Raw genomic sequence first — 24397 nt, 5'->3', positions numbered from 1 at the left:
AGGGCTCTTATGCAACTCAACTTACGGGCAGTCACAGCATACATTAACATAAACATAAGTCGTACAGTAAAATATAAAATATAATATAATTGCTAACCTAAGGAATATGAAAAAATACCTAAGTTATAAATTTTAAAAGAATATAATAAGATGGAAATTAAATTAAAGTAAAGTTAAGTTAAACTAAGCTAAATTATCTAAATCATCTAAAATACAATATACTTACGGCTAGGGACTGACACTAATTATCGTTATCCTATTGAGGAATCGAATGATTTGAACAACTTGGCTTTAAATTTAGCCAGGTTATCGCAAAACAGATCCGTGGTAATGTCCTTGTCCAAAAATTCCTTATATGTACTACTAAACCTTGGTATTAACGAATGAAGACCTAGATTGGTTCTACTGATTCGGTGAGTGAACAGAGGAATAGGATACCGCGGTATACGGGAGGGTACTTTGAAGGATATTTGGCTCAACAGTTCCGAGTTATCCATGGTTCCGTTTGCAAGTTTGTGGAAGAATACCATGTCATGAACTTTGCGTCTGTCCGATAATGAATTTAATTACAGCTGTAGTAGTATGATGCTCACCGCTGAATTAGTGCCTCAAGCCTGAAGTTCAAAACAGGTCGGCAATCGCAAGTCCAGCGTTATATCAGTAAGCAGTTAGAGGTCAGTGGCATAGCTTATTTATGAGTTGGCAGCACTGGAGACGAACATCATCGAGCAAGAATGGATTAGAAAATTTACAAAATTACAAATGGCTTCCGTTTCCAACTTTCGGCTGCCGTAATTCCTTGTTGGCATGGTTTTATAAAACAAGGTGCGTATTGTTAATTTTATCCATTTTCATAATTATTGAATAAGGACCAAATAAATGCTGTAGTCTATAAAGTGAGAATCTTATTGAAGTTGAAATATTACCATCGGAAACGTGCCGGTTATGTATTTCACTTTTTGCATGTTTTTTGTTTAAAATCTGAACATTGTATGCTGTTTATAGGACTATTACAGCAATAACAGTTTGCTTATGAATGTATCCATTAAAATGAACTTTATATTTTACAGATCACTTAATTAGCCGAGACGAACGCGTTCAATCGAAATTTTAGAGGGTATTGAAGTAACCGATAACCATGGGCATACAAGATTTACAAATATTTTTAGAAAACGAAGGAGTAGGTGTTGATTTATTTCGAATCGCTAGAACCCATCCTGGAGGCTTCCGGTTAGTACTCGACGCGGAAGGATGCCTAGATCGGCTTTATGGCGGCTATTTTTCAGGTAATTCAGATTTAATTAAAAATTACCATTAACCTACCTACTCATTGTGGCTAATTCTGTTGTACTTATACAATATTTAAACTAAAATTACGGGTCTTAACATATTGCTTGCCCTTTCATAATGCTCTCTGTGGAAAAAGATACAACTTGAAATAAACATGAGTGTGATTCATGAATGTAGGATAAAAGTGAACTGAACGCTCCTGATACAAGTCTTGTATGTACTGAATGTACAAAAATACTATTTCTTTTATTTTGATAGATTGGGCTTGTGGAGGCCAATGGGCCCGCTGTGTGCAATTCCTCACGACACTGGCACAAGCTTTGGCAGAACATCAAGTATCACTATGTGTATGTTTCAACGGTGCCCACCCTACCCCACCTGCGTTGCCACAGCACTGGATACAAACTCAATCAACTTATAGGCAGAGAGTAAACTCTGTAAGTGACCTTTATAATATGTGTATCAATAAATACCGTTTGCTTACATTCCAAGTCCTCTGTATTATCAAGTATTTGTAGGTCTAAAAGTGCTGTACTTTTTATAATATTTTTGCTACATTTTGGCCTGTCAAGTTTAGAATTTATGTAGGACTGCAGTAGCATTAATGTATCTTCTCAGTAGGAACATTCAGAGCATTCTGAACCAGTAGTAGATTATTTTGACAATTCAAAAGCACTTGTAAAAAGTTTATTTGAATAAAAATCTATTCTATAACTACATTCTAATATTACATTTAATTTCACAGGTTTTGCGTCACATTGTTACAAAAGGTACCCCACCTCCTAAGGTTTGGTGGGTGCCTCCAACAGGATTACATTCTTGTCTAAGGACTGCTCTGAGATACCTCAACATCCCAATTGTATGTAATGTATATTTTATAATTATTTATATTATGTTGGTAATCATCAGATTTGACAGCAATTTTTTTCTGGTGTAGATGGTGTCCTCTGATGACCATTGCCAAGAGGTTGTCGGTTTGTGCAGAGAAAAGACTTACGCTGGTCTAGTGGGCTGCTCTGGGGAGTATTTGGTGTTCCAGCCACCTAGATACTTTAGTTCATCCCAACTGAAACTTACATACAGAGTAAGTACTTATCATTTGAAAGAAAATTTAGCATAGAGATATGACTTTAAAATAATTTTTTTTTCCTCAGTCGTCCCTGGAAACCAAAGAGTATATGGTACATGAGCTGCCCAAGCTATTAGATGTTCCGCAAGATCGTCTTTGCCTTATGGCTGCACTCCTTGGTGGAGTTATATTATCGGAACAAAGCCTCACTGATTTTTATAAACGTTTGGGTATTACTCAAAAGAAGGTAAGTACTTATATCAATCCAGTTAAATAGGTTTTTATGTGTCAGAAAAAATCTTGATGGTTTAATAAAAAATAAAATTGATAAATTAAATATTATGCTAGTTAGTCTGACATGTTATGGTATATATGTATGTTAATAAAGTATCTTCCGGATGGTCTTCACAATTGCTTGCCCATGACACTTGTTTTTTAATCAGTTAATCAGAATACGTTTTTATTTAAACAATTTCCAGCAACAGGTTCCTCCTGAAACCCTAATCAAGACTGTTGGACAGTTTGTACGAGATTTACCAACATCTGATGTAGATGCCGCATGCATTGAAATATTTGGTGATCTGAATGATCTCCGTGCTGCCAAATTAAAACAAGCTGTACAGTACTATCTTAATGGCACCAAAGATGGCTTTCTCAAATACAGGACTGCTTCTGGTGAGACCACACTCAGTTTCCATTTTGGGGTTGCTATAGAAATAGTGAGCATCAATTTTATTCTATGGAAAAGAAAAGAGGTAGTTGGTCTGCACCTGATGAAACCCTAGTTTAAATTTCAGTGCTGAAAAAATCCTATTAATTATTTTTCTAGTCATCTAGGTTTTATTTTTGAGGCTATTTCCATCTTTCACACCACTGGTAATGAAATGTATTTGAAGGTCAATCAATACCAATCTTAATATTCTAGGTCGCCGTCCGAAAAACAACAAGAAGAATCAAAGACCAGAAACCAGCCCACAGTCGTCATCTGCTGATATGGATACCTCAAAACTAGCAACTGAGTCTTCAGAGCATGAGGTCAGTGGCTGTGAAAACAATCAACTTAATCGCTAAGGTCATCCACGCCTTTTACATCAACATTCACATTGGCATTCATTGGCAAAACATAACTTGCATGTTACTCACAAAATTTCAACAAAATTTTCCATGTGCTGGGGTATTTCTGTTTTATATTTTTGTATTTCATTTATATTTCGTATTTATCCTTTTCTTTTCATCTCTTGATTTCTTTATCTAATTATTTGTACAGATCAATCAAAATTCAAAAGTCAAATATAATATTTCAGTTTGGTTCTTAAGAATATTTTCGAATTTGATAAGTCAAAATTTTTCAATACATTGGTGATGGTGACAACTGGACCCCATTATCTTGTCTCATTGACATTTCAGTGGCAAAGATAGGAACCAAGATGGCAAACCTTGGAATCAAGTGGTGTGTTTTGGAATAAAAAAACATTTTAATAAATCTTTGTGCTGACCGTTGATGGCACTTGTTTTGGTCTATTAATTTAACCCTGACCATTAAAAATATCTATGTGTATTGTAATTGCTATCAAAACATCAAGAATTTTTGTATTCTCCTGTCTCCTACATTACCCCCAATCCATTTATGATAAATATATTATACATTATTACTGTCTATTTTCATATTTTTTTATGGCTTATGCTTAACTTATCACCAAATATTGCGAAACATAACGTGAAACAAATACTTTATACCATCATGAATATTTATGTTTTAACCTAACTTGATTGATTAGGTATTTAAGTTTGTGTAATTAATTATCACTTCTATATCATCTTACAAATCTAACAATTCTGATCATCAAAAAGAGTAAATTATTCCCTATTTAAAATAAATGGTTTGATTTTGACTTAATACATTATTATACAGAAACTTAACATAATTTGGCGTCAGTATACTTTATTTCGTAAAATATCTACATTTTGTAGCACTCATAGTGGACTTAGTTGCTCGTCAAAATTTGGTGATCATTTTTTTTTTTTTTTTAAGAATATTAGCCATGCTAATCGTGGCTAATACTCCCATTTCCCCTCCACTTAAGCGTAAAGCTTGTGCCAGGAGTGGGTATGACAATAAAGCAACTGGTGGGATTTGAACCGCCGACCTTTCGGAATTCAGTCCGCTCCTCAACCGTTGAGCTATCGAGGCTCATTTACTAAAGGTCTTCAAATACTTTTTGAAGCAGCTAGTATTAAGTCCAAGTATTGTTTGGCGATCAATATATTTATTCCCTTTTTATATCTCATCAGTCATCATATTCATAATTTCCCTAAAGCTTATAACTGTGCCATCTTGTCCCTTATCCCTTGTCTGTCGATGCGACAAGATAATGGAGTCTAGTGATAATAGCTATTTTCGCCAACTTAAGTCCTGTTATCCACCAAAGAGGAGATAGGCGGAGATGTATTTAACAGGCCAACCTGATTATAGATATATGACGTGAAAAGATTATTTATCAAGTCTTCCATCGATAGTCAAACTGGTGAGTTAAAAACCATCCATCCCATTGCCCATCTCCGCTTTGGTTGATACTGGTCCTAACACTTAGCCTTATACAGATGGAATGCATTTGGACTGCTTGCAGTCAGGATAAAGCTTTATTGCAGTTGACAAAACTGCCTCGCAACTGCCGACCAAATGCGCAGTCCGCGTGCAGTCAATGCACAATCTAGCACGGGCATTCAGTGTAAACTACGCCCGGACTGTGTCGGTCGGCAGCAGTTGTATCAACTACAAATAAAACTGCATCCCAACTTCAATTTAGCAGTTCAAATTCGGCCCATCTGTTTAGACAGAGGCTACAAGTTTATATATATTATTTTACCTATTAGTTTATTATATTATATTGGTTTGCGAGAATAAAGCACTTGGAAGTTTTCAAAATTGAATGAATTACAGCAAAAAGGCTTGGAAGATTACAAATTGGCTACAGCAAATGCATCGATTAACGCCGACTTTAGCATGGAAGAGCGTTGTCACGACTTGAGCAGCGGCGTGGCGGCGATGGCGCTGGACGAGCCCGCGCGCCCGGCCGCCAAGCCCGCCGAGCCCACACCAAGCCAGCCTGACAAACCTTCGCCCAAAGAGGTCTGCTTGTGTGTTCCATTATACTAACACAGCACTTTTCCACTCAATGATAATTTTTTTATACCATACATTATACATATTATAAACTAGCTGATGCCCGCAGCTTCGCCCGCGTGGATTTAGGTTTTTAAAATTCCCGTGGGAAAGTAGCCTATCCGTAATAGCCCGTTCCCGGGATGCAATGTGTTTCTGTACCACGTATAAACAATTAAACGGATGATCCTTTAAAAATCCCGTGGCATTACCAGGATTTAGGAATGCAGCGTCAGGGTTGAAGAGTTGAGTCAGACAGACAGACAGACAGACAAAAATTTTAAAAACGTCTGATTTTATTATGGTATCGTTCAAATAACCATAATATGAGGTAGTTATTTCGAAATTACAGAAAGACACTCCAATTTTATTTATTAGTATAGATGTGAAAGTTCTATGAGAATCTTAGAGTTATAGGAAAGTTGTAATTTGCATTTTAGCAAGTATACATAAATAAATAAATAGTCATATCAGGCAATTTGAAACATAACTCTAAATACAAATGTACAACTGATTTTTTGGTTATTATTTTGCCTGGCTAGAAATAGGGAAGTATTCATACTGCCTGGTCCACGTATCTAATAAATTCCAGCTGTCTCAAATCTTGAGTTTTTGTATTTTAATGTTTGGGTATACTACAAGGATTTATCTGGAGTAATTTTACTTTTATAGGATAATGCAATGTTAAATATTACGATGGCATTTTAAATTTAATTTAGGATCAAAGTTTGGAAATCTTTAACTGTTTGTGCTTTAACAATGATTAATTTGGTAATCTTTCGCAGGTTAGCAAGATATACGTTATATTATGCAATATCTGGTGCTTTATCAAAGGTCAAAACGCTCGCTTAGTTAAGGGGTTTACTTAGCTAAGTTATTATGTAATAGTATCTAACAAGTGTAAATTAAAAATTTTCAACACCCCCGACAAATCATTTTCAAATAAATAATTATGTATATCTAGGCAACGTCCATCTTGACAGCTTGACATTTTTCAATTGACACTTGAATATTATGAACCTAAGGGTTATCTAACCTTCTTTTCTACAAGAAAACTAGAAAATAGCTGATAACTTTTAAACGGCTGAACCAATTTTTTTGGATTATAGCTAAGAACACTCTCAATCAAGCCACCTTTCACACAAAAAAAAGTAAATTAAAATCGGTTCATTCGTTTAGGCGCTACGATGCCACAGACAGATACACAGATACACAGACACACAGATACACAGATACACAGATACACACGTCAAACTTATAACACCCCTCTTTTTGGGTCGGGGGTTAAAAAATAGATCTGATGTCATAAATATGTGATTTAATTTGGCGTATTTTTTTAGTTTAATCAATAATTTAAAATGGTTAGCAAACCTAACCCTAGCAGTGACAGTTGGTTTTACGAATTTTGGAAGAATCTCTATAATTTCCAAGAAATATTTTATTTTTACATAGGCATCATCCCCATTACAGGCGACGGCAAGCGGGAGTAGGCCACTTCTCGATGACAGCAATTGCCCGGCTGCCCCGTCGGAAGTGCTGCGCACGTGCGCCGAGCGCCACACGCGCGGCCTCATGCACCCTCAGATGCTGTCCATCCTCACGCACCGCCAGGTCGCCCTGCCCGTGCTGATGGAGGACGACAACCACCGGGAAATACCATCCATACACCACTTCTTCCGCCCCATCAGGCAAAATGTGTATGCCATCTTGTACAACATGCACCACCATCGCTTCATGGCTCAGAAGGCTAAAGGTATATGGTTTTACTGAGTGCAATAGTGTGAATAGTTCCTTATTTTCTAAATATTTTGAAGTCCGTGGTTATTGGGCGCGAGCGAGAGGTCCGATAAAAATGATTTATGATTCGCACGTATGTAATGGCTCAACTATAACGTCAACACAGTATTTCATAACGTAATCGCATTTTTGTTGTATCGGCTGCGGCCCAAAGAAGTCCATCTTTCCCTCCAATTGCATCCATTTCAAGTATTTTATAATGTTTTTTCTCTTCCATAAAACATCATTCATCCCCTAACATTATCAAAGCTACGGGCTAATAAAGTAATATTACTTAAGCATAATCCTTTACTTATGACTAATTTCTAAATCTAATTTACGGTCCAATAACTGTCCTTAGTTTATTTTAATAGGTACTTACTTACACTTTCGTCTGGTGGGAGGCTTCGGTCGTGGTTAGTTACCACTTTACCAGCAAAGCCCTGCCGCCAAGCAATTTAGCTTTCCGGTACTTAATGAAAACTGCCATAGCCCTTCCAGGTTAGTCCGCTTCCATTTTAGACTGCATCATCACTTACGACCAGGTAAGATTGCAGTCAAGGGCTAACTTGTAATAGAATTAAAAAATCCACTTTTTGTGACCTGAGTCATTGATACAAAACATATCAATGTAAGCAATATTTCAGATGAAGGTACAGCAAGTACCTCGACCTTGAATGAGCGATGCACGGTACAAGTGGCTGAATGGATCTATTCACGCGTAAATCCTGGGAAGAGTCCAGAGATTGTGCCTGGAGTCATGCTTGATTGGCCTGTGCCCACTGTACAAAGGCTTTGGTTTGGGTGAGTTTCACGGCTAACACCAATAACTTTATCAATACGATACAGTATGGGTTGTCTGGAAGAGATCACTATAGTGATAAGATTGTTTTGAAATCAATCCTGTATTTTATTCTTTGTCATAGTATTTAAGTAACAAAGATGTTTAAATATAGTTAAAGTTTACTGTGTGCAACACACATAGTCCAATCTGAACTTAAGGCTTCCAACTGTGCATTGTCAAAAACAGACCCCCATTTGTATGTATTTAATACAGGTATTAAATACACACGCCAGGCTGAGATGTATTTAGATGTATGTGTTTGTGTACTGTACCTGCGCAAATTCCCATGATGCAACTTCAGATTGGACAAGTAGTCCAATTTTGCACATCCTATACCTATCCAACTTGACAGACGTAAATATTTATATAGTATGATGCTATGCTATTGTTTAAAGCTAAGTTTAATGCTAAGTGAAATTGTAAAAATGAACTTTTGAAATGAGATTTGTATTTACTATTTCTGATGTTAGGATTAAAATAATGTGGATAGCTAATACATTTATTTGTTTTTAGAACGGCTCAAGATGATAAGTGTCGCCGAATGCGTGCATTCCTTTCTTGTATGCGCTCTGACACTCCGCTCATGTTAAACACGTCGTATGTGCCACAGCATCTTCTTATTTTAGCCACAGTTTTAAGGTATGCAACAAATTTAATTTATATTCACACTATAATTAATTTCAAATTAAGTATATCTTATACAAGAAGAGGCATTCCGAACCAGTGGTAAATGCATTTGACGATTGAAAAGTACTTGTAAAAGTTTTATTGAATAAATGATATTTTTATTTATTATATGATCTATCAATGCAGAGCCTAAAGTCATTGGAGCCATTGGAGTTAGAAACTTGAAATTTATACAATAGGTTCCTTTTATGACATAGACCCATTAAGAGGTTAAATAGAGAATGAGAAAAAAATTAAAGTTTTATCCATGAAAGTTCATATTTAGGCTGCCAATTGAAAATGTTTCACGATTTTTGAAAATTAATCTCAGGTTAAAATAGATGAACGTCTATCATTTTGCAAGTTAAATACCTATGAAAATTTTTATTTGGGCTTTCAGACCAAAATGAAGGAGTTTGTGTTTCAGGAATTCTATAAATTAGGCCTCCTATTAGAACTTTTGAAAATTCCTCTTGAGTTCGCTGGCCAGGTTGATCTAGTTTGGCTTACAATAAATATTCATTTCAGATTCATCATGACATCGCAGATACAAATCTTGAGGCGACAAGAGCTGGATGCATTCCTGGCTACAGCTTTCTCTAACGATCTTATGAATGCACTCCATTTGCAGGAGATGACTGTAAGTTAGTTGAATAAAAATCTAAATGTAGGTGGCTGACGGCTGTTGGAGAAATGTGTAACGATTAGACATTATACATATAGACATGACCTCGGTCGATTGTCGGTTGACAGTGAGTAGAGTTGATGTGGGTGCGGTTGCAGGTGAATGGCATGAGCTCGCGCGGCGTGCAGCTGGCGGCGCTGGTGATGGCGGGCGCGGAGGCGGCGCTGATGGCCAACGACGCGTGCGGCGCGCCCGTGCCGTGGCTGGTGGCCGCGCCCTGGCTCTACTTCGACGGCAAGCTGCTGCAGCGCAATCTGTACCGCGCCGCGCACTGCAAGCACTTGGCGCAGCTCTGCGACAATCACCTCGATACCGTCGTCAAGGTGAGCGCACGCCGCCAAACTGTCCACGCCTCACACACAGCACCCAAATATACTTGAGACACACCACACCTCACACAGCACACTTCAAACACTGCATCTCACCTCACAAACATCATATCTCATGCATGTCACATCTCACATGGCAGACTTCACTCATCTGACACCACATACCACCACACCTCATCTCACACTGCACATCCACCCACCACACCAGCGTTGTTACGGAATACGGATGCAAAAATTTTGGCATTCGCGGATGCGGATTTCAAAATTTTTAAGATATTTCAATTTTAAGTTTCATAAATAAATGAAAATAGATTTAATTTTAATATGTTTTATTTCATCAAATTTTGAGAACAAAACTAAAACTTACATAATATAGCCTACAGAGAGAAAAAAAACTTGGTTCAATAATTAAATTTAAAAATTGGTAAGTTTTTTTTTACCGAATTGAAACAAGTCCTTACTTTTTGGAGATCTGAATCTGTTGATTGATGCGGATGCGGATGTCTGAATTAATTTTCCAATTAAGTCAGACATCCGCATCCGCATCAATATTCTGCATAATTTACGGATGCGGATGCGAACAACCGTAACATCTCTGCACATCTCACAGTACACCACTCACACACCAACTCACACCTTCATCCTCAGATGTTCCCAGTATCTAACTAAGTTCTATGAATAGGTGTTATTGTATTAAGCAGTGTTCCTTTCCACTTCCGGTATTGTATATATTATGTGTCCAGGTCGAGAGGATGCGCAAGGCCATCCTGGAGGGACTGGAGGTGGAGTTCGCGATGCCGCCGCTGCCGCTCGTGGGCGTGGTGGGCGAGCCGCTGGCGTGGCGCGGGCGTGGGCGCGGCGCGCGCCTGGAGATCGCCGGCGTCGTGGTGGGGCAGTGGGGTGGCGGCTCGTACCCCACACATCCCCGTGCGCCACGGTACCCACAGGTCGGTAGAGCTAACCTACTTGTACATTGCTCGAGGGAGATCAAGTTGTATTGTTAATTGTTATTATACCATATCTGCGGAAAAAATGAGCCTCAATAGCTCAACCGGTAAAGGAGTGGACTGAAAACCGAAAGGTCGACGGTTCAAACCCCGCCCGTTGCACTATTGTCGTACCTACTCCTAGCACAAGCCTGACGCTTAGTTGGAGAGGAAAGGGGAATATTAGTCATTTAACATGGCTAATATTCTTTATAAAAAAAAAATAAAAAAAAATAGCGCTCTCTCTGTTACGTAACCCCATACAAAGGATAGAGGCAAGAATCTCAGTGGGCGTCAACAATTTTGAGTTGTTAACCAATCACTGCGAGCTTCCGTTGACGAAATTTGGTACAGAGATAGCTTGCATCGCGGGGACAAACATAGGCTATTATTCATCGATGTATATGGATGGGCCCTTCGAAGATAAAAAACGCGCTCAAAAAGTCAAGAGAATTTGCAAAAGTCTCTTGATTTTGTCAATGACGATGACACAAGATTCAAGCGTATTCAAGCGTTTATAATAAAATGTCACACAAGGTGCATCGTCCTGGTACAGACCAGCAGTGCGATTGTGTAAGGTTTAGACCATCATGATTATTCAAAACGATTGGTCATATGATCGCTAACGTCAATTCGAATTGTGTAAAAATGGCCATCAAATGAAGACCGAAAAGTGACCGGTGGCTTAAAAACGTATCATAGAATTGCGTTTTATTATACCAATAGCATTTTTAAAACTCAATTTTTATGTTGATATGAATTAAGATGTATATAAAAACAATGCAACTTTTTAGGCTAACTTATGATATTTTATCATAAAAATTTACTTTCATAGCTTATAACATTGAATTCTAACGTTATTATCAGTTATGCAAAATCAATAACTAAACGCAAAGAATGAACAATACTCGAGCTTACTGCTTCTCAACAATAGATGGCGTTAGTGGACCTATATTTTCCTATGTTTTTCTATATTGTCTAGGGTTAAATCGATGTCAGTGTCGCTGTAAGTGACAACTGACAACTGACAAGTTACGAAATAAAAATAACAATACCTAATTACCTAATTATCCAAATAAAAGTGATTAAAAGCTAGGTATACAAATAACAAAATTCTTTCTGGCGCTCAACTATTAGTATCGACCATTTTTTCGCTTGTCTCCATTCCACTCGTCACTGAAGAAGTCTCTGGTAGACCCTATTGGCATGAGGTTTGCCTTGGCCAGCCAGCACGTCAGCAAGTATAGGAGATGAACCCACAAAGGTCAAAGACGGCACAAAGATGGAAAGCCGTGAACATTAACAGTGGAGCGTTTGCTATGTGAAATTGACAAGAACGTAAGTTACAACACACTACTTAATAAGTTTTATCACCTATCCGACTGCGGCGAAGCTCAAAGGAGGGTTATGTGTTTGACTTGTATGTACGTCCGTTTCTATGTCCGCTCGTAACTACTCAACGGCTCAACCGATTTTGATAACTGTCACTAGATTCATCTTGATAGTGCAAACTAAAATTCTTAAAAAATAGATATTACCGGTTTTATGAGCTTTAAAGTGAGAGCTGAAAAAAGTTGCAGTAGTTATCGCAGTGTAGATTTCCTCATATTGTTTTACTTACAAATAAGAGATATTGGTACCACTCACATAGAAATAACAATCTTAAATTTTAATAATTCCAGAAACAACCCAAGCACAATAACACAAAGGAGGAGCAGCACCTTGAAATCGATAAAGGTCGAGTGCACCTGCTTGGAAGTGGAGATTGCAGAACAGGCGATGCAGAAATTGCGAAAATATTATCCTTAACCTTAAAACCCTACTTGGTGTAATAAAACACCCCAGAGTGTTAAGTTTTCTCATATTAAGACATTAGCATATAAGAACTAACTAGGTAAATAAATAATTTAATAATTCCTATGTTCATAAGTAATCTTTGATTAAGAGCGATGATAGCCTAGTCCTTAAGACTTCTTCCCCAAGGTTGGGTGTTCGATCCCGGCCTTTTACGGTAGTTATGTGAGTTTTAGGCAATTGAATATATCATTTGCTTTAACGGTGAAGGTAAACAACCTGCATGGCTGAGAGTTCTTTGTAATGTTCTCAAAGATGTGTAGAGTCTGCAAATCCGCACTTGGCCAGCATGGTGGATTATGGCTAAGTCCTCCTTCTAATAGGAAAGCTGTGCTTGGTAATAAACCGGTCATGGGTTGGTGATGATGAAAATGTAATTTTTCTATTATGATGTTTAGGTGAGACATAATGCTAGTTCTTAATACAAAGTTGGCTGCGTATATTTAGCATTTTAGCATATTATAAGTATTTATTAGGTAAAATATTTCAATGTTCCTATGGTCATAAGTAAACAGTTAAATATGTTAAACACAACTAAAGCCAGACTACTAGGTACCTAGTGCTACTAGGGGTGTGAGAACTGCATATAGATAGCATCTGCCTAGTAAGTAGACCATACCTAATCATCTGTCACTTAGTATATTATAGTATCGCTTTTTAGTTATTAGTGTACACTGTATTTTTATTATTTTGTAATATTGTATAATAATATGTTAAGCCTTTATTCACTGAATTCCATTGAATTAAATTACGTTAATGCTCTGTATATTATAATATATTTGTTGACAGTGGTGTTTTGTTTTTTTCCCCCTTTTCTTTCAGTTTGTCCTTGGGCAACTCCAGGGTTCTCCATATAAGTCTTTCTTTAGCTTTTCTTCTCCATGTATTTCCTGCTTTTTCTCAAATGTCATCCTCATCTTTTTCCCGTTCTTGGGTACCATTCCATAAGTGCTTTCATCCACTTATTTCTCTTGTCTCTCGTGCCCTTTAATTACCACTTCAGTTTTTTAATGGTGACTGACAAATCCCTTACTTTTGTCCTGTTTCTAATAGTAGAGAACCTGATTTTAACTCTTTTTTTTTACTTTTAAGCATACTTTTCTCTATACTATTTTGAATAATCTTAGTTTTCTCAGTCAGACCCCATGTCTGGTAGTCATAAGTCAGACATGGAAGGTTGCATACATTGAATGCTTTGGCTTTTTCAGATATGGTATTATCTTTGTTTTTCATAATTTCCTTTAGAGACTAGTATCTTTCCAGAAATGCAATATGCATTTCCTTCTTTCTACATCTTTTGATGTTTGATCTGTTGGTGATATTGTTAGTCTATACTTCTATACTAATATTATAAAGAGGAAACCTTTGTATTTTTGTATGTTTGTATTGAATAGGCTCAAAAACTACTGCACTGATTTCAAAATTTCTTTTACCATTACTTAGAGGGATTCTTCCGAATCCGTATAGGCTATATTTTATCCTGGAAAATAGAAAAAATAAATGTCCACCCATGAGAAGCCAGGGCGGGTCGCTAGTCCTAGATATATGATGTATTCATCTACATATTCCAGTATATTTGATCTTAGCCTAACAGTTTTTTTCTGGGAGTTGGTCATAATCTTGGTTTTGTCTCTATTCATGGATAATGTAGTTGTAATATTGTAGTTAGTAATAAAGATGTTTAATGAGGTAAATAAATATGTATAGTAATTTACATACGTTTTATTTTATGAACAGAATTTTCTCCTCTTTCATTTTGATATCCTACTTGATACCATAGCAAAAAATTCTCAGAGACACCCTATTAGGGTTTTGCACCTCAAAAGGAACTTAGAAGGATCATTTTGTTGTCTGTCTGCCTGTCGTGTCTGTCAAGAAAAAGGAACCAAATCTTAGGTATCAAAGGTACTTTCCATTAACCTAGAATCATGAAATTTGGCAGGTAAGTGTTATAGCACAAGCAAAGGAAAAAATCGGCCAAGTGTGAGTCAGACTCGTGCACCGAGGGTTCCATATAGGTACTTGGCTATTTTATTGACATTTTGCACGATAAATCATAAACTACCATGCATAAAAAGAAATAAAAATCTGTTTTAGAATGATACGTACAGGTAGGTAAACCCTTTCTTAAGATACCCCACTTGTCATAGTTATCTTACGTTATAGGTATAATATATCTTACATTATCCTATAGTAGGTACCTATTGAAATATAGGGCTACCTAGGGAAGACCTATAAATTAAACAAAACTTTCCATGTATGAAATGAATAGATTTAATTGAAAAAAACATCTTCACTATATATTCACAAGGTAATTTAAACTATGATGAAACAGAAAACTAACTATAACAGCAATTAAGTAAATAAAACTCTTAACTAGTTGGCTAAGTAGTTTTAGGCACCATACACCGGGACATACTTGCTTAAATACGTAAACACCTAGGTACATAGACTGCTAAAATCATAACTTCCTGGAATTAGCTTACAAAAGTAAGAAAATTATATTTAAATCAATTTAATACGTAAATAAACCACTAAACTATCTAAAATGGTCTAAATGATCAACGATAATCATGGCCCGCGAGTCATCGCAATCATTTGACATAAGCGATGGCTCAAAAAAGTTAGACAATTCGAATTAGCTGTCAAATGGTATCAAATAGTTCACTCATCGTCTAAAATAACCATTATGATCAACCATGATAACCATCCAATCGCTAACCATTTATGAACAACATACACAATTCGAATTTGCCGTTTGACAGCTGAAATCGTATAGTTTAAGCCATCAAATGAATACCATTTTCATCGTCAAGTTTTACACAATCGCACTGCAGGTATTTATTGTGTGGCTTGACCGCTGTGCTGTAGCAGGTGAGCTACGTGGGCTACACGCCTACACCGCGCAACGCGTACGGCGGGCGGGGCTGGCGCGGCGGGCGGGGCCGCGGGCGCGGACGCGGTGCGGCGCCGACCACGCGCGGTGCGGCGCGCACTCGTCGCCCGCGCGCGAACGAGCCCGCGAAGCCAGCCACACTCACTCTCAATGGGTAACGTACCACATTCTTTCATAACTATCCATCTTTCATCCTTATGTCGTCGACATTCCATCTAACACGCACGAAACGTTTTGCGTCATCATTCCTCATATGCACGGCTAAGGTTTGGAATACTCTTCCGCAATCTGTGTTTCCTACCAACCACCCCCAGGGAGCCGCTGGATTCAGGCGGCGCAAGACTGTGGTGTGTATGAGTTTCTACAAGAGACAGCAGTAGACGTCTATTGGTTGATAATGATGATAATGAAACACCATATTCCTATACCTAGTTGTGACAAAGATTGCAGCTTTGATGATTTGTATATGGTATAATAAGCCACCATGTTATGCATTAAAACTGTTATTTGTTGTTGCAGTAAAACCGTCAGGCCCGACGCATTGAGCCCGCCGATAGACGATGGCAGCCCCCACGAAGATAACTCCCAGCCTGAAAATGACGGTGAAGGTACCGACCCGCTTTTGAAAGAGCCTTAGTGCCTATAAACATTTCCAGAAAAGGAGAAGAAAATACCATCATAAAAGAATACATTTAATTTTACAGGAACCCAACCTCAGAAAACTAAGACTGGAAAAAACATAAAGAAGAATTTAGGGAAAGGTAAAAAAAAGAGCTCCAACCAGAAGACTGATGTAGCTCAGAGCTTGGAGGCCAACGGACCACTAGATAAGAACAAGGTGACTGCAGAATAAATTTCGACAGCCCATACACTACCACGATAAGGACGTTACAGCTTTCCTATTTCCGATATGCAGATGATCCTACACCAATCCCATAAAATTTCCATTCTCCAATAGATCCATCAACTGTTTGATAATAACATCCATCTTTTTAGGTGACGGAACCTAGCCCTAATTCTGAACAAGAGCACATTGGCCAAGGTGATGCACCAGTTACTAATTAAATGTTCCTTTAATTCCAAAGGTAAATTATTCTACTTATTTATCTTAATTTTGTTTCTATATTATGTCAGTTACAGTTGAGAACATTTTAACATTATAATTTTTAGCAATTTTTTTAAAATATTTTTTTTTAAGGAAAGCTTGTATAAAAATCTAGAAATGACTTCTTATTTTGCTAGTGAATATCGTGCGTAACGTTACGTTAGTATGTATTCATTGGCAAGTGGCAACTACTAATGCATACAAGTGCTGCATCAAATCGATATACTAATAAAAAGAACTGCAGGCATAGTGCATAACTGATTAGGTTCCTGCGGTATTGGAGTGTACTGTAGCCCACTGCCGCAGGAGCCTACTCAATTATGCACTATACTTATAGTAAAATTTGGTAGTTGCTAATGAATACATACTACTGTAATGTTTAAATTCAAGAACTTGAATTGCCACTTTTGTTTAGTAAACAATATTTTTTCTGTATTCACTAGCTGTGGCCTGTGACACATTTTAAACATAATTTCGAGATAAACAACATTGAGATAAATTGATAAAATAATTTTTGCACGTGTTTTCTGAGGTTTCATGCATAAATATTAATACAATTTAGAAACAAATTAAAAATATATGATGAAATTTTGGTGGTTGTCAGTAGATGTCTCGGTAGCAATGTATACGTGCCTCAACATCTAAGAGACTTCCCAATCGTGAGACTGATTTTGTATTAATTGAATTGGCACACTGGAGTGCTCAATTAATTGTAATATGCAAGACAAAATGACAGACCTTATTTGAAGCGGCGGTTTCCGCTTCTAATCCCTAATTGAGACGACACAATATGGTCTCTCTGGATATTTTGTGATATGTAACTATGAGCATAATAATATTTATTAAAAACTAAGTTCCATATCATAGAACAAATAACAAAACAGCCGGAGTTGATTCAATAGCTACTTTAAGTAGTACAGTATATCTAATATCTATTGGAAAGATAACATTGAACAACAGTTATCTGACGAGTGATAAATTAGAAAATATATATTAAAATTAACATGTTGATTGTTAAGTCATGTTGTATTAAAATTTGAGATGACTTAGTAAAAAATATGTTTAGTTTAGCATATAAAGTACTGAGTCAGCATTATTTATTTACACATAGTATATTTACAATTTACCAAATTATAATTTTTATTTCTTACTTTGGTTTGGCCTATGAAATCCCTGATAAATATATTTGGACGAAAGACGATTTGAGTTCTCAAGTTTCTACTATCTGCCATGAAGCTCTAATTTATGGCAGACCAGATTTAGTAGGCTAAACCAATCGTGTTCAGACTTGTTTTTAGGATTCATTGTTGTATATTTAGGCTTTATTGAATGAGTGAGTATTCTGAACGATCCGACATTCGCATACACTGCTATCGTGGAAGACCCATAAAAATATCCGCGATGCCAACTATTTAGATCTTCAATCCGAAGAATAATCTCAACATTTCTGCAATAGCAGTGTAATCACAGTGCTGTGCTTGAGGCCAATTGTTGATGTGTCAGAGATCCTTGAAATGTTTGTATCATTGAAGTTTGTTAAGCATGTGTTGAAGTCGGATGTTTTATACCATAGTGGTAGGAAGGATTATAAGATTAGAATAGAAATTGCATTTATTGAATGACGGTGGTGCTTTGAAAATTAGTCTGGGACTGCCTGAAACGAGTCTGAAACTCATAGATTTAAGTCTAACGATAGACGTTTAATAAAACTGAACGAACATTCGGGTATTGAGCTTTCCACATCCTATAGGGTATTATTTCGATAGAATATCGTAGATTTATTAGTGATATATTTATATGCATTTTAGGAATATCAAAACTTCGAATGTTCTTCACTTTATATGTATTTTTGTAAATTTGTTATATTGTTACACTTAAATTAAGCTGGAATGACTAACAACAATTTTATGAAGACAAAGTCTTGATATACTCGATCAGTGCTAAACTGTCGAATTGTATCATGGTACTTCGACCTACGTGAACTATTTGCCTTGATGTGGTGCAAATCAAGAATCAACGCAAAGCGGCGCCATTTGTTGTGAATGTTCATTGCTAGAGAGCAGATATGTTATAACACCAACTATATTCGCGTCCACCAAGTGATTGAAAGGCACGCATCGCATTGTAGCAAATCTCGCACATAGGACGTAATGTTACATTCCATTTCAATAACAGAATCGTTCGTCAACGTACGAACCGTCGACACCAGTAGAATGGAACTAAATGAAGACTTTACAATTTGCTTAAACCCTGGCTGAAACATAGGACAACAATGTTGCCACAATAACATTAATTGATTTTAACGAAGATATGAACAGAGTGAGCACAGCTCACAGTGGGCACGAGTCGTGTCCCAGTGATTGCCAAACAAAGTATAATGTATTGCATATGACTATTTTGTATGACGGCCACGGGCTGGCCGGAGCCCGGCGCCGCCTGGGCTCAGTGCTGCAAGCAAACTGCCGCCTGATGCGGCAGACACTATATAAACTTATACTGCTTATATGCTTATAATAAACACGATGTTTAGCATTTAGAATTTTAACTTCAACATATTTTTTGATTTGTTTAAGAATTATGTAACATTAAAAGCATGTTAGAGGTTTGGTTATATTTCAAGGGGAAGGTCGGCATTTTATATTAGTCGATTTCGAACTGAAAGGCACTATCAATGTTTACTGTTTATAAGTAAAATAAATGATTTAAAATGCCTTTTAGTTCATATGCCGCCGATTCGGCGTAAATATAATGTGTACTTTTGTCACATATTTTAAAATGTAATAATCTTAGCTGTGTTTCCGAGAAGGAAGTAGATTTTATTATTTTTCTCTTAAAACATTATTCACTATAGTTTTAGAATATTCAACAGTGTAATACCTTTTACTCCATTTAAAACTTGTTTGCTGACAATAGTCTTTTAAATATTGTCAACATATAATAAATGTACTAGGAAGTATTTGTCATGTAATAAATACATAACACTTTTTTCGTAATAATTATCGAAGTAGCAACATGGAACTGTGGCTTTTTTGAAAACACTTATAACTTAACTACATAACCTGCTAAATGTATTATTAAAGTTTAAAAAATGTTCATTTTACTATTTAAGTTGATGAACACAAAAAAATATTGGATGAATTTAAATTGTAAAGAGTTGTATTTGTCTTCAAATAAAACGTTCCATTATTAATTTTTGTTTTATTTCAGTCTTGTAAGTTCATCCGCTTGTGTATTTCTGAGATGGAAGTGCCTTCAATGTTTGCTATATGCCCTATGACTACTTGTGTTGCATCTTTGATATCATTGTACTGATGCAAAAGTTGAACTTTAACTGGTTTAACACTATCGTTACGCAGCAATTGGTCTAGTCTGTTCTCAGCTTCTAAAAGTTTTGCATATAACGATTGCTTGCTATTATTGCTTGACATCTGTAAATAAAGCGAAAATATTTATTTAGTAGCTGCCAGAAGTAGCTCCGTAAGACCTTGTCCAGAATGAGCGAAATCGCCGCGAAACGCCTAGTATCATTCGCGCGTTACCGACATACTAGGCGCCAATACATCGCGCCCATGAGCATCGCGCGAATTCAAAATACGCGCGTAAATCGCGTGCACTACGCCTAACTCATTGCGGGAGGAATGTAACGATACGAACGTACGTAGCTCTCGCACAACCAGTTAAAACTGTAGCTAAGGATTCGTCCTAATACAAAACGATTAGGCGATCGTCAAGCGGGTAAGCGATGCGCCCAGCGCGTGCTCGCGCCTAATAGAACGTGAATATGCGATCATCGTGCGAATGCCAATAATTAGGACACCTATTCGAGATCAGTATGTTTGATCGCTGTGTTCGTACGAGTAAAATTCGCGCGAACTTGCAATAATCGCGCTTTCGCATTGTATTAGGACCACGCCTAAGTCACAAAATTAGCCTTTTTCGAAACTACCCCTCATACAAATTTTGACCAATAATGTTGTCAAGTAACACATCTACAGATTACAGTTAAATTAAATATTGATAACAGACGTCCATAATTATTCCCATTTACCTCGTGCTTTTTCGCCATTCTGTAACTAACCCTTATAAATTCAAGTTTCTTTCAAGAAAAATTAGTGTTACTTCTTGCATGATGGTATGGGACTCTACGAGTTTCTTGAAAAATTCATCGAATAAGCACCTACACTGCCACCAGGTGATAGCGTCGCGTCGTTAGTGAAGAATTTGGTATTGGTATTTTTAGAAAATTCGCCAAGAAAACTTAGAATACAATTATTCTTTCAACGAAACGAAGATTCAATGTAGCTTAATTTATTGCAATACTAACGGATGCCCACGACTTCATCCGCATGGATATAATGGCGGCTGACGCGGTTCTAGTTCCAATTTCGTCCACCTGAAGAGATTGCTGGTTGCTGGCACTATACCACTGTTTTTACGCTTTTTCATTATTGCCACAAAAATAAGTAGGAACGTGGACGTGTTGGTGTTGCCATACTCCTTATTTTTGGACTTTGTTATATTTTGTTTTTTGCCCATACAGTACCTACTCTTTATTTCATGAAAAGCCAATTGCCATGTCTTATTACCGTTACTGACCATCAATACTATATTTAAAGTAAGTGTTTATAAAAACCCGTCAAGTGCGAGTCGGACTCGCACGCGAAGGGTTCCGTACCATCGTACATAGCACTATTTTTTCTTATGATTTAAGGTAGGTACTAATTCACGGTTTTCGAATTTTTCCCTTCTACAAGACATTGCTACCTGCCAAATTTCATGATCATGATTCTAGGTCTACGTGAAATACCCTATAAGTTTTGGTTCCCTTGATGGGTCCTGGCCGACAGATAGCCAACGAAGTGATCACATATCTATGTTACTTTTTCTTTGGAGATACGGAACCCTGAAAAGTAAAAATAGCTACAGTTCATTTTTTACTGTTGTTTTATGGCTTTTCTTCCTTTAAGTTAAGTTGTTTACTAGTTTTATTTTTGGACAGCAATTAACCATTTTGGTATGGACTGTGTTTGTAGATTTGAACCATGAAATGTTTGACAGTAAGTATTGTTACAGAGAGTCTACAGGTAAGCACAGCCCGTAAAACCACAAAATATTTAAAATGAAATACACCATGCATAGAATATTGGTTCTATTTTATTCAAAATCATTATCAAACTTATTATTATTAACACCCATAGCACAAGCTAACATGCTATTTATATGTCTGCCTTCCTCGGATTTAAAAACATATCCATTGGCTTTATCTATTAGGTTTTTTACAGTAACAAGACTTTGTTCCTTATATAGATCAGCAAGCTGAAACGTAACTAAACTGTAATCTTCAATTATTGATATCAAAGCCTTATTCAGTTTTGTATATTTACTTGTGAACTTGTCAGTGTCTAAATTTTCAAGTAAATAGTTTAAATCTAATACCTCTGTATAATAATCTATACCAAATTGTAATTTATTATCATGTTTCTTTAATAAATCCATTTTTGTGAGCAAGTTGACATGCGGTAGACCAATTTTCAGCATGGCATTCAGAGACAATATTAAGGCTGCAATGAACTTTCCAGCATCGGAACAGTGATGAGAATCAATTAAATGCACAACACATAGCTGTAGTTGATGATCATTGGCTAATTTAGAAAATATGTTACTAAGAGAATCGTGATGACTGTAGAGCTCCACTTGACCAGGTAGATCAAAAATAAAATTAATAGAATTTTCTCCTTTTATTTGATCCAGTAACCAATCAATATTTTTCTCTAGATATTCCATGCAATAGACAAGAGCACCATTCGGGCCTAGATCATACTGATCCATGACATCTTCAAGAACAATTAGATTTCTAATATCTATATCAGGATCATAAGAAATACAGTCATTGGCTGGATCCAAATTGATGAGAACTGTTTTCCTGCCAATTTTCCGAAGAAGTTTAGACATTTCACAGCAGTATGTTGTCTTGCCTGCACCAGGAGGGCCAATCACCAGTTGCCCATACAATTTATTTACAGATTTGAATTTCCCCATAGTTGTACTTGACATGTTATTCACTATCTTCCCTTGTAATGTCTAAAATGATATCTTTGCAGGCTTTTACTGTCTCAATGTCATAAGACTTGAGACTTATGAAAATACAAAGTGGTTTTGTTATATTGATCTCTTCAGCCAAATACCTCGCAGCCACCTGTTGCTCTTCTCCTGTGGCACCAAAAATAACTTTTGTTGAATAAATATTGTTTACACCTAATGGGCTATGCACTTGATCTCTCTGGATCATTAACATACTCCCAATTTTTTGATATTGTGATATTATCAATAATGTTTTATCAATATATTCGGCTATAACAATTTCTGTGGGTATATCGTCAATATCAGCAGCAACTGATTTGAATAACTTTTGTTCACTCTCTGTCTCCATATGTTTTATAGTTAAATTTTTCATTACATCTAACAGTTCCATATTTATATATCTAAAAATGAAATTTTAATCTATTTTAAAAATAAAGCTCATTTTATTTTCTACAGATTTAAATATTGCCCGTAATAGGTTGGTAATAGGTACTTACAATCTAGTCTACAAGAGCATATATATATTTTTTTTAATATGCCCTGCCAGTATAATGCAGGCAAGAATGCAGGAAGGTTCAAGGTATATACTGTATACCTAGGTACTTACCTACCTAACCAAAGTAAACTGACTGGACAAAATTAGTAAACTAACCACGCGGGCATCGGTTAGTATAAAAATATAGAACAGTAGGATTTAAAATGTCACAGTTCCTCCAACCTATGATTTTAAGACGCGTATCTAGGACCGCAATAGCATATAGTCCTGTGTCAGTCACGACCGATTCGGTCATTTGACTGAGGTCGCGCAAAAGTACTGATGAACGAATCAGTCGTTTTTGACCGATCCGGTTCAACCAGTCGCCACGAACCGAGAACCACCGAGAACGAAGAATGAAACTAAAAAATATTGAAAGAAATGATTGGTCTACAGATCATAGTAAAATAGTAATAGTAAGTAATCTATACTAATCTATATTACTAATAAATAATCTATATTACTAATAAATAAAATTGAAGTGTCTGTCTGTAATTTCGAAATAACTACCGTATATTAAGGTCATATGGTTATTTGAACGATACTATAACTGAATCACACGTTTTTAAAATTTTTGTCTGTCTGTCTGTCTGTCTGTTTGAAAAGGCTAATCTTGGGAACGGCTAAACCGATTTTGACGGGATTTTCACAGACAAGTAGAGAATTGACCAGGGATTAACATAGGCTACTTTTTTAACCGACTTTCAAAAAGGGAGTTGTGTTTTTCTACCTATGTACACCGAAATCTCCGAGATTTCTGAACCGATTTGCGTCATTTCTTTTTTAATCGATAGAGGAACTTTGCGACATTGTTTCATAAAAAATTTTGGAGTTCAACTCCTCAATCCTGATGCTGCAGGGGATCTGACCAATCCACGCGGGCGAAGCTGCGGGCATCAGCTAGTAATATATAGATATGGACTAGGTAGGTATATTTTCCCAATATTTACCCTTGTTGTTATGTTCATTGTAAAATCGTAGGTATCTACCTACTTCATTTAGGCAACACGTGTAGGTATATGAGATGCATAAGGTTTTAGTATCTATAAATCTTAACATAATGATAAAACACGTTTAAAAATAAAAGCTCAATTAAAAAGATAGGTAATTACATCATA

General features: G+C 36.6%; 2 protein-coding genes across 5 annotated transcripts; one reads left to right on the top strand and one right to left on the bottom strand.

Annotated features, from left to right (window-relative positions):
* Positions 1-671: 671 nt before the first annotated feature.
* LOC123867230 (constitutive coactivator of PPAR-gamma-like protein 1 homolog) lies at positions 672-19853 on the top strand. Of its 4 annotated transcripts, none has more exons than XM_045909191.1 (19): positions 672-825; positions 1071-1286; positions 1549-1727; positions 2036-2149; positions 2228-2374; positions 2445-2606; positions 2839-3034; positions 3285-3394; positions 5301-5489; positions 6993-7275; positions 7946-8102; positions 8656-8781; positions 9337-9448; positions 9592-9816; positions 10566-10769; positions 15537-15712; positions 16078-16166; positions 16263-16396; positions 16555-19853. In XM_045909191.1, exons 2-19 carry the CDS (start codon positions 1139-1141, stop codon positions 16621-16623), a joined length of 2820 nt encoding a protein of 939 aa, XP_045765147.1. In that variant the 5' UTR covers positions 672-825; positions 1071-1138; the 3' UTR covers positions 16624-19853. The 4 variants fall into 4 exon arrangements, with proteins under 4 accessions (XP_045765147.1, XP_045765146.1, XP_045765149.1 ...); XM_045909190.1 differs by having other exon boundaries at positions 15534-15712; XM_045909193.1 differs by lacking the exon at positions 5301-5489 and having other exon boundaries at positions 15534-15712.
* Positions 16755-22854, bottom strand: LOC123867256 (GPN-loop GTPase 2). The gene is made up of 2 exons (XM_045909236.1): positions 21977-22854; positions 16755-20091 (listed from the first exon to the last, which is right to left on the bottom strand). The coding sequence occupies exons 1-2, from the start codon at positions 22715-22717 to the stop codon at positions 19867-19869; spliced, it is 966 nt and encodes a 321-aa protein (XP_045765192.1). The 5' UTR covers positions 22718-22854; the 3' UTR covers positions 16755-19866.
* Between the last annotated feature and the right edge of the window lie 1543 nt (positions 22855-24397).

This window comes from Maniola jurtina, chromosome 7, assembly GCF_905333055.1.
Source record: "Maniola jurtina chromosome 7, ilManJurt1.1, whole genome shotgun sequence".
Lineage (NCBI taxonomy): Eukaryota > Metazoa > Arthropoda > Insecta > Lepidoptera > Nymphalidae > Maniola > Maniola jurtina.
This window is presented reverse-complemented; position numbering and strand designations above follow the sequence as displayed.

Coding starts and splice junctions, on each gene's coding strand:
- LOC123867230 (XM_045909190.1), top strand. CDS start 1,139: ATGGGCATACAAGATTTACAAATATTTTTAGAAAACGAAGGAGTAGGT. Junction 2,375..2,444: donor AACTGAAACTTACATACAGA/GTAAGTACTTAT, acceptor TTTTTTCCTCAG/TCGTCCCTGGAAACCAAAGA. Junction 15,713..16,077: donor GCCACACTCACTCTCAATGG/GTAACGTACCAC, acceptor TTGTTGTTGCAG/TAAAACCGTCAGGCCCGACG.
- LOC123867256 (XM_045909236.1), bottom strand. CDS start 22,717: ATGTCAAGTACAACTATGGGGAAATTCAAATCTGTAAATAAATTGTAT. Junction 20,092..21,976: donor GTTTAGTTACGTTTCAGCTT/GCTGATCTATAT, acceptor CTTTATTTACAG/ATGTCAAGCAATAATAGCAA.